The following is an 11,226-nucleotide window of genomic DNA, read 5'->3' on the forward strand; positions in this document are numbered from 1 at the left end:
CCTCACCATCTTTGACCTCACCAACATCCAACATGTACTGATTGTATTTTGTCTGACTGACAAGATAATAATTAACTTCAGAAATACCCTCTTTGAAGGCTCAATGGGCCTCAACGGAAAAAGGGGGTAGAAAAATATTTACTCAACATTTCACATACCATGATATATATAACTACCATATTTATAGAAATACAACTATCATATTTCTATTTCCAAGTAAACGTTAATATTAACGTAACCGAAAAATAACATAAAACCCTAGATTTAGAGATATATATATATTTAAATATATTTTACCCCCTTTTTTTCTCCCCAATTTCGTGGTATCCAATTGGTAGTAGTTAGTCTTGTCTCATCGCTGCAACTCCCGTATGGACTCGGGAGAGGCAAAGGTCGAGAGCCACGCGTCCTCCGGCTGCGATAGAGCCTGGACTCGAACCCAGAATCTCTAGTGGCACAGCAATAAAAGACCACTGCGCCACTCGGGAGGCCCAGATTTATAGATATTTAGTCAAATAACCACCCACAATCCACAGAATGAGTTATCAGTTGTACCTGTTTTTATTGTTGGATAACGTGTGAGTACAGTAGAGCTATTGTGCGTTATCATCTACCCAAAGGACAATCCTCCAGTGTCTTCCGACAAAGGTCAATGTTTAGATAGCTTTTTTTAATTACAGGTTTATTATTAATAACCGTTACCTTAAAGAGATGAACAAAGTGAAACACACACACATACAGAGAGGTACACACACTCGCCAAATGCGCAGCGGGACTCGAGTGGGGGTATTGGTCACAGACGTGAGTCAGGAGGGTTCTGGGGGTCTTCTAAGTGCTGTTGTTGTGGCGGTGTGCCAGTAGGTGGCACCGCGAGTCACTGGCTCAGGAAGGACAGGGCCGTGTCTCGCTCCTCCACCAGCTCGGCGGCTGTGGCGTCCATCTTGGCGCGGGAGAAGTCGTTGACGGGCAGACCGTCATGGATATTCCACGACTTGTTCTGTGGAGAGAATATGGATGAGGATCAAACAGGGGGCTCTTTAGCACATCTCATCTAGTCCAGGATCACAACTACAGTACACGACTACAGTACCCACAATGCTCTGCGTAACACAGTTTTGTCACAATTTTCCAATAGCAAATGAATATGACAGGTCTGTGTACACTGCTGGCTTGCAATAGTAGGCCTATGTTGGTATAACCTAAACTCTGAAAAGCTGATATTGGGTAACAATGACTTTCAATAACCACCCATCAGTAAATAATATGTTCTATTAATACACCTTGCCAGGGTTGATTAGTTATGCCCATAGAGATGCTAGACAGCACATCTATGTATACAATGGCCTCTTCTGTGACAGAACGAGCAGAGCCATTGAGGGCTATGAGTGACACATTTTGGCAATTCGTAAACAAACTGTGGCACAAGAGCCCTCTAGCCATCTCTATGGTTATGCCTTACCTTGATATGAACAGGGAATGAGTAAATGAGGTCTTCGGGGATTCCGTAGGAGTTTCCACCAGCGTACACACCCATAGACATGAACTCACCCTGAAAATAACAGGACAAACAGTCAGGCCAGGGACACAGCTTCACAAAAAATCCCACAAATTCCCAGGTTTTCCAGAAATCCAGGGAACGTTTGCAGAATCATGCATGATATTATTTTTCCACTTAAGAGTACAGCCAATTCAAATTAATTTGTCTGAGACAACCAAACAAAACGCTTTGCATGTTCGTGGATTCTTCCAGAAAAGAATGAGCGGTCGTGGTGTTCTGTTCCGAGATACCGCTTTTCAAAATATAAACATTTGAGCAATGTTAGTTGTTTAGCGTTAAATGTTTTGTGGAGTTTGGAGGGAAAAAAAGGAGGGTTTGCTGCAGATCCTTGACGCCATTCCACCCCACCTCCCAAACACACGGCTTACATCGAGAGTGCCGAACCACCAGTCCCTCATGTGGTCACAGATGGCCTTGGCAGCAGACATGGCACTGGAGAGCTTCCTGGCCTTGATGACAGCGGCACCACGCAGCTGCACCGTCTGCAGGAGACAGAGAGGAGAGGAAGAGAGGGAAAGGGACAGAGGGGGATTTAGGATTGCTTCATTACAACTAAAGGAACAATACGGGACTAAAGAGACTAATAGATTCAGTGAAAATTATTGTATTCAGATAAGAGATTATTAAAAGATGAGATATGGGGTCCAAAATGACACCCCACAACCTACGCTCGCTTTTCCATGTGAAGGGATTCATTCAGGTAAGGATCACACATTTATAATACCTATGAGCTACGCATACACAACATAGATGCAAATTGCTGCTCATAAATATGTATAACTACATTCATAAAGCATTATTTTATTTGTATATTAAGGATCACCCTTATTTTTCTTAAAACTGCATTGTTGGTTAAGGGCTTGTAAGTAAGCATTTCACTGTACGGTCTACCTACGCCTGTTGCATTCGGCGCATGTGACAAATACAATTTGATTATGAGCAGTAGTCCAAGCGATGTGTGCAGATTTGGGGTGGAATTGTTTACTTTTTCATAAAAGCATGAAAATTGGTACATTTGTACAGTTTGAGGCACTGAACATTTTCATAAACAATGCCATACATTTATTTAAAATAGCAGAATAATGCCCTTTGAAGAAAATTGTTAGAATGCCTTATAGTACATTTCTTATGGGAAATTGTGTCAAAATGGGTTAGCTCAGAAGAGCCAAAACTTGAGTTCACTTACAGAGATGAAGTCTCCCTTGAGCCAGCTGTCGTCCTTCACGGCGTCGTACGCCTCCACCTCCTTGCCATGCACGTTGACCATGGCGTGGTGCACGTCGGGGTACTGGGTGGATGAGTGGTTTCCCCAGATGATGACGTTCTTGACTGCATCGGCGGGCACGCCGCAACGCATCGCCACCTAGAGGCCGACAGGCTGTGATGCAATTCATGGAATTTTTGACCATATTGGTATACCCATTCAATTGTTTCAGATCTAAATTCCAAATTGACTTATAGCTCGCTACACCTTATGCACTTCTAGAGATAAGATGATTGACTAGGTTTAAGCAATATGGTAAAAATTCAAACTAGCCAATCATATTGCTCACACTTAATCCTCTCAGATATCCAGAAGTACATAGGGTATAGGGATCCATTTGGGATTGGACATTACATCAAGTGCCTAGAGGCTAGGAACTAGTGGCTTTTTCCGGATGGAGCCTCTTGGCTTTGGCCTACCTGGGAACGGGCCCTGTTGTGGTCTAGACGGGTCAGGCAGGAAAAGTTCTCCTTGGGGATGGAGGGGGCGGACTTGGAGGCAATCAGACAGTTGGTGTTAGCAGGGTTTCCCACCACTAAGACCTGAGAGAGAGAGAGAAACATCAAAGAGTCATCACTCACTCAAACTACAGATTCAGGAACAGCTCCATTTCAGAGTAGGAAACAAGAATAGGATAAGTCCTATTTTAAGTCCTCATCTTCATTTGTGCCATTGTACGTGACTATTTATACATCTAAAAGCATACACTTGGTTTATGGAAGCAGAAAGAGTACCAGAGGCCTCCCAAGTGGTGCAGCGATCTAAGGCACTGCAGTGCTTGAGGCGTCACTACAGCACCGGGTTCGATCCGCGACCGGGAGACCTGAGGTGATGCATAATTGGCCCAGCGTCGTCCGGGTTAGGGGAGGGTTTGGCCGGCATGTCCTTGTCCCATCGCGCTCTAGCGACTCCTGGCGCATGCACGCTGACACGTTCGCCAGTTGTACGGCGTTTCCTCCGACACGTTGGTGTGGCTGGCTTCCGGGTTAAGCGAACAGTGTGTCAAGAAGCAGTGCGGCTTGACAGGGTTGTGTTTCGGGGGACGCGTGGCTCTTGACCGTCGCCTCTCCCGAGTCCATACGGGAGTTGCAGCGATGGGACAAGACTAACTACCAATTGGATATCATGAAATTGGAGAGGAAAAGGGGTACAAAGTTTTTTTTTTTTTTTTTTTTAAATGTGTATATACAGTGGGGAGAACAAGTATTTGATACACTGCCGATTTTGCCGATTTTCCTACTTACAAAGCATGTAGAGGTCTGTAATTTTTATCATAGGTACACTTCAACTGTGAGAGACGGAATCTAAAACAAAAATCCCGAAAATCACATTGTATGATTTTAAAGTAATTAATTAGCATTTTATTCCAAAGGCCCCCTCGTGACACCAGCATGGAGTAGTTTTCATCCCTGGCTTTGGAACCCAGCCCATTAAGATGTGAACTTGCGCCTATACCATAGAAGTATAAGGCTGTCCAATAAAACTGGCCCGTTTGAAATGCGAAAAGGTCCAATTATAGTCTGATTTGTCAAAAAGTATGAATTTAAAGGAAGGAAAGTTGTCAAATCTGTAGTGGTGGTTCATTTCAAAATGTCCTAGAACTGGAGGTATTACATAAAGTCTTTAACATGAATCAAAAATGTATCTCACTAAAATGTTACATCAGTACAAGCAAATGATGAACCTTTCCCCAAAACACCCTTTAACATCATTCAACACCCCACAACCTGGCCTTTGCCGTACTGTTGTGCCTTCATGACCCTTGATTATCATTAGCAATGAGAGCTATCTTAATGATGAACCTTTCCCCAAAACACCCTTTAACATCATTCAACACCCCACAACCTGGCCTTTGCCGTACTGTTGTGCCTTCATGACCCTTGATTATCATTAGCAATGAAAGCTATCTTATTGGCGTGGGGTGTGTCCCTCCCCCACCCCCCTCTCTCTCTCTCTCTCTCTCTCCCCAGGCTGCTGCTGCTGCTCTGCGGCAGTGGCCCGAAACATGCCGAGTCATAGACACACAGAGGGACAGTTACCCTGACGGTCTTCTTGGCGTACTTCTCCAGTGCGGCACCCTGGGTCTTAAAGATGGCCACGTTGGCCTTCAGGAGGTCCTTCCTCTCCATGCCCTCCTTCCTGGGCATAGAGCCCACCAAGATGGCGGCATCCAGATCCTTGAAGCCCACCTCCACCTTGTCGGTGGGGATGACCTCTGTGGTTGGGGGGGGGGGGCTGTTAGTTACCATGGATATTGTGTTGGATAGAGTGGATGTAGTTAACATTTGGTGTTACAGACACATTTGTAGAGAGATGCATGTTTGTATTGGATTTAGCAATGAACATAAAATTCAGATTTTACATAAACGCAATACAATTATGACTTTAATTATGATGATGTGTTAAAAAAAACGACGAGCATAGAATGTCTGCCAAAGTTAGTAAAATAGTAGGTGTGGTGGCAGTTTGTTTGTGGTGATAGCTAAATGTTTTTTTTACAGTAATTATACTGCCATTTCAGGACCATCTAGGTGTACATGAATGCAAGATAAGGACAAAGTCTCTGTGTGGAAAATGACCTTCAGGTCATTTCCGTACACACACACAAACAGTGGCTCCACCTGGCTGACAAAAATTGTCTCTTTTCTTGAAACACTGCCAAATGGTCTGATTTCATAGATAATGTTTGGTCTCTGGCCACTAGTGAAAAACGAATTCCCTGTTTAATCAGGATGAACTTCAGTCAGGGCTCACTGGTGCAAGAAACGTCTTGTACCCCCGCCTCCCCTATTGTTGCCCCACCACTCCCAGGATTGGCTGGAATTTCCTATAGGGCCTTGGGAACCGACTAATAGGAGGCCTCCTTTCTGATACTCCTTCCCACAGCAGTCTGTTGTGGACCATTCCTGCTGCTGTGAAGTTAGGGCTATTGGAAAAGTACCGCAGCAGCAGGGAGGTACAAACAGATATAGAGTCCATACACACACAATGCATTTTAAATATGTTTCAGATGGGGGAGGACACAGAATGTAAATCATGCCTATGTATAATGGGTGCATATGTTCTCATTCATATGTTCTCAGAGCCAGCCCAGGCAGAGTAGAAAAGCATAACTCACCCCTGAGGAGTGGGAGAGCACAGTCCTGCAGCTCCATCACAACCCCATCCAGAACGGGCAACATGGGAGAGATGTCCAGCAGGACCAAGATGATGGGCTACAACAGAAACGAATGCAAAGAGGGATCTGCATTCACCACTGCCAAAAATAAGAGATCTGCCCCTCCCAACCTCGTCAAAAATTCACATCCCATGTATAATTCACACACGCTTATGTAACGGCGTCGTTATAGCCTACATGTTACAACATCCATCTGCCTCCTGTGCTCTCTCGAGGCCAAAGATGATTTGAAAGAGAGAGAAAGAGAGAGCAGATAGAAGTAGGCCTAGGCCGTGTTACCTGGTCCTTGCCGAAGACATCTCCCTTGGCGATGCTGTACAGCAGAGAGTAGGCGATCTGTCCAGCAGCGCCAGTCACCAGCACACGGATTGGGTCGGCCTGCAAAACAACACACAAGCCCCATACTCGTTCTGTGCAATCTTCCAACACAGCAGTAATGACCTACATAGCAGGGATAAGCAAATGAAGTGGCAGTAATCGCATCTGACTGCTATGTTGATTAAAATGACAAAATTCAGTGTTGGCAGGTGGAAACGCACTTTGCATTAGCCCATAAAGTGCATTTAGTGATGTTTTCCGTGATATAACGCTAACTGTTGTTTGAAAGAGCAAAGATTAAGAACTATATGTAGGCTATTATGTATGGCTTTTACATTTTACCCAAGTTATATTCAACATACGGGCGCGTTACTGCTACCGCATGCCAAATCTTACGTAAAATACCTATCCAGGCGTTGTTTCAGCTAACCACATCATATGTTATAGCAAATCGGTAAGTGGATGACGCAATGGATGACGTGCATGCAACCATTGGTTGATGCACGCAATGCCCATATGTTGGGCAGGTTCCCCTGCTCAGAAGTTGCATGCATCAACCAATGGTTGCGTGCCACATCATCGACTGTCATTGACTGACAGATTGCTATAACAGACGTAGTTAGCTGATACATAAAAAACCTATCCGGGCGTTGTAAGCCCTGGCATGCGTCAGTCAGCAACGCCTGGGCAGAGGAACGCGTCCAATATCTTCAAAATGGGCGACTCAAGCTGTTCTTGATATCCATTGTCATCAAGGAATGAATGAATTAAAGAAATACGATGATGATGCAATTTATACTAATGCCAGGCGCGAAAGTCTGTTACTGCAACAACGTAGCCATAACGACTGAGAAGAGAAGGCACCGCGGCTACATTGTTACTAGTGTGAAAAAGCGGAAACAATTTCCTAATCAGGCACTTTATCTTCTTCATTTCGCGATTATAGTCTAGAGACTATTTTAAAAGTCCAACATCCTCATATTTATTCTCACTGCACAAGATGGCTGGTTGGCCATCTTTCTGAATAACGTTAGCAAACGACTTAAGAAAGAGATGGTGAAAGTTAGCCAGAAATCTAATCAGACTCATTTTGGATCAAACATTAGATTAACCTATGATGCTAGCTCCCGGCTTCAATGACAAGCGGATACAAAACCCAATTTGATCATCAGCAATGACAAGCATCTGTTTTCCTAGCTAGCTAACACTTTCGATGCATCATTAATATCACATTTAGCATTAACTGACAGCAACAAAATAAACATACATCTTACCATATTCACTTGAGATAGATGATCTAGTTAAGCCTGCAAACACTGTTCTCCCGCTAGGACTAGACAGAAGGGTCACCTCTGCGCTTGTATTGAAATGTCACACGGTGGCGCACTGGATTCCTGTCCTGGGATCTGTAGTTGAATATTCACTGATGCTGGTCTTTTTACCCGCCCAAGCCACGAAAAGGAACACATTCCCCATGAAGAACTGCTGCAGACCGAGCTCGTTGTTCGCTTAGGCCACGCCCATATAACCTTATATGGACCATACATTTTTTTTAAACTGAGTATGGGCCGCGTTCAAATATCTCCTTCTACTAATACCCAGGGGTTGAAAATGTACCCAACTGCCATACTTGAGTAAAAGTAAAGATACCTTAATAGAAAATGACTCAAGTAAAAGTGAAAGTCACCCAGTAAAATACTACTTGAGTAAACGTCTATAAGTATTTGATTTGAAATATACTTAAGTATCGAAAGTAAATGTAATTTCAAAAATATACTTAGGTATCAACAGTAAAAGTGAAAGTATAAATAATTTAAAATTCCTTATATTAGGTAAACTAGACGGCACGATTTTTTATTTTTTTATTTTTTATTTTACGGATAGTCAGGGGCACATTTCAATAGTCAGACATAATTTACAAATGAAACTTTTTCTTTAGTGAATCCGCCAGATCAGAGGCATTACGGGTGACCAGGGATGTTATCTTGATAAGTGAGTGAATTGGACCATTTTCCTGTCCTGTTAAGCATTTAAAATGTAACGAGTACTTTTGGGTGTCAGGGAAAATGTATGGAGTAAAAAGTAGTTTCTGTACACAGTTATTTGCAGTTCTCACTGTAGTCTAATCAATGAATGAAGGAGGATGGCACAGTATTTACACTGGGCCAAGCTTTTTTTAAATTTATTTTTAAGAAAACACACATTTTAATCTATACACTTCATTAATCAGATATATACATTAAAGTTGTGTTGGGATGTTTTTAGTGGATTTTTGGCAGCCTATGCCAAGTTGAATTCAGCCAATGAATTGTCCCAAAGTAGGCCTATTCCCTGATATCAATCTATGTTTGTTTTACAAATGCATCACACCTACATTACAGCACACAGCATTTTTCTATAAAGATTGAGCATACCGACAGGATTAATGTTCAGCAAATCCAAAACATGGTTTATAAATGATCTATTAATGGCTTATAATTAAAGTTAATAAGAGCGGCTATTACATGATGAACAATATTTCAAGCAACGATTCATTCAAACACCCAACAAAAGCCTGATTAGACTGAGTTAAAGGTTGGTTGCTTACTACTAAGCAACTATTAATGGCCATTGTCTGTAAGATGTAGACACTTCTCTTTCATTGCCTCATTGCTTCATGACCACTGATAAGTGAAAGTGCTGGAGAATATTTGTCCATATTGGTTTAACTTGAAAACCACGTCCTCTCCCAGCCTTACTACCTGCATCTTTATTTAGTAGGTGTGTAAAATCAAATCGGTCATAAGCCAACTGGTAGCCTAATTCAAACAGAAAATACGATTCATCCTCAAGTAGTAAGTATAACCTAACTTTTTCTAATAGAAGACTATTGGAACAAGACATCTGTCTGTAGCCTCCACTGGGGTCAAGAGTGGGGTCATTTGAAGTCAGGTGCAGTGATGTGGCTCTGGTAGACTAGTCACAAGCTGCTTGGCAATAGAACAGACTAAAGTGGCACTGTCTTCACAACTGATGAGCAGGCATATTAGCTTTTTTTTCTATGGTGGGGTAAGAACAAGGTTAGGTTTAGTGAATACAATTTCGTTTGGGAAGCGCCATAATTCCATCCTTTCTGGCATGTCCCTCTGGAGATACATTCGGAGGTTTCAAAAGAACCCGTTTCAAGAACTAAGCCTGTTGACTTCTAACTATAATTCATGTCCACTCTATTACATCAAGCAACCAGGACCTAACACTGACATGCAGCCTAGTATTTTCCACAGCAGATATAACATGTCACTTAGTTACCTAATATTATTTACCTTCATTTAAGTTTTATTAGTCTATATACAGGATACACACGGTATACACATCCAACAAAACACTACATGGCTAAAAATGTGATTACTGTTATGCAAACAGATATAAAAAACGAATTATAAACTGGATGGTTCGAGCTCTGAATGCTGATTGGCTGGCAACCGTGGTATATCAGACCATATACCACCCATATGAGAAAACACTTTTTTTACTGCTTGCTCTAATTACGCTGATAACCAGTTTATAATAGCAATAAGACACCTAGGTGGTTTGTGGTATATGGCCAATATACCACGGCTAAGGGATGCATGCAGGCACTCCATGTTGCGTCAAACAAGGAGTAGCCCTTTGCCGTGGTATATGGCCATATAGCACAACCCCTCGTGCTTTATAGCTTAATTAGATCCGTTTCATTATGATTGTGGGAAGTGGGCCATTAATGTTACATAATCGCCCGGTGAAAATAGTTGACTTCCCTATGGAGGCAGCGCCTGTCTGATGCACTTGGTGGCAAGGAGCTATCCATGTTGTAATCTGCAATGAACACCCGCTCGCGTTCTTTTTTTTCTTCTTTACCTTGTCAGGTCGGGGATTCGATCTTGCAACCTTTCGGTTACTCTAACCACTAGGCTACCTGCCACCCTTTACCAAAGCTGCGTAGGGGAAGCAGTCAATGAATGCATGAATGATGATGGGGTCACACAGACAGGACTGTCCAGCCACAGACAATCTGTATGCTACATTATGAATGAGTAGGCCTCAGAGTAGACTACTCAATTCGAATGTCTTGTGGACTGAGGGATAGCCTACGGATAGATACCACAAAATAGTAGCCTATGAGACTATCATTTTCTAGTCGATAGTGTCCACTACCCAGAAAGAATAGCTGAAGCTTCGGCAAAAACTTCGAATAAACCAATGTTTCACTAGGCTACCCAATAGGATTAGGTTGGCAAGAGCTTATCGCGGTAATTCAACAAGACATGTGCTATAGGGAGGAGAGTCAATGTCAAATTTGCAACTGTAGTTTATTCAACGGTAGCCTTAATATTTAGTTTGAGAGCCCCCTTGGTATGCTGTTGCGGTCAAGGAGAAGCCTCTTACCTCCGACGATGCCGCCCGCACCACTATGTACATCGCTGACAACAATGTCAACATGGTGAACCCGGGTCCGTCCCCTCGCTACAGTATGTCCGCCCGTCTGTCTTTGCGAGTCCAGCTGAAAATAGTTCAGGGCGAGATTGTCGGGGAGATAAGGACATAGAGAGCGTTGCAACAACCTCAGGGAAACGCGAGCCCGGAGGACGAGAAACGCGCTCCGCTATGCAGTAATACTCGGATCCGCTATCTATCAGTCTCACCCGGGAGTCACCCCCCACTCTCTCTCGCACTACAGTCTAGTTCGCTAATAAGCTTTAGTGGACTAAAATAGATTGACTGCGCCGTAATCGTTGCCCATTAATGATCACTGTTGCATAACGTGTAGCCTATCGTAATGATCAAGTCTGGGGTGCGAGGGGGGTTTGGTTGATGACATCACTAGCCTACAATTGAGAACCGCATAGGTGTGGTGTGTTTTGGGGGTCACATAAGGACACCATAATGTAC

The 11,226-nt window shown here is 43.1% G+C and overlaps 1 protein-coding gene across 2 annotated transcripts; it reads right to left on the reverse strand.

Annotated features, from left to right (window-relative positions):
- Positions 1 to 538: 538 nt before the first annotated feature.
- Positions 539 to 10,998, reverse strand: LOC139567500 (malate dehydrogenase, cytoplasmic-like). 2 transcript variants are annotated; one of them, XM_071388818.1, is made up of 9 exons: positions 10,723 to 10,998; positions 6,280 to 6,378; positions 5,941 to 6,037; positions 4,862 to 5,037; positions 3,242 to 3,364; positions 2,745 to 2,921; positions 1,927 to 2,040; positions 1,460 to 1,549; positions 539 to 997 (listed from the first exon to the last, which is right to left on the reverse strand). In XM_071388818.1, the coding sequence occupies exons 1-9, from the start codon at positions 10,774 to 10,776 to the stop codon at positions 875 to 877; spliced, it is 1,053 nt and encodes a 350-aa protein (XP_071244919.1). In that variant the 5' UTR covers positions 10,777 to 10,998; the 3' UTR covers positions 539 to 874. The 2 variants fall into 2 exon arrangements, with proteins under 2 accessions (XP_071244919.1, XP_071244920.1); XM_071388819.1 differs by lacking the exon at positions 10,723 to 10,998 and adding an exon at positions 7,593 to 7,813.
- Between the last annotated feature and the right edge of the window lie 228 nt (positions 10,999 to 11,226).

The sequence above is a fragment of the Salvelinus alpinus genome, chromosome 2, assembly GCF_045679555.1.
Source record: "Salvelinus alpinus chromosome 2, SLU_Salpinus.1, whole genome shotgun sequence".
In the NCBI taxonomy this organism is placed as follows: Eukaryota; Metazoa; Chordata; class Actinopteri; order Salmoniformes; family Salmonidae; genus Salvelinus; species Salvelinus alpinus.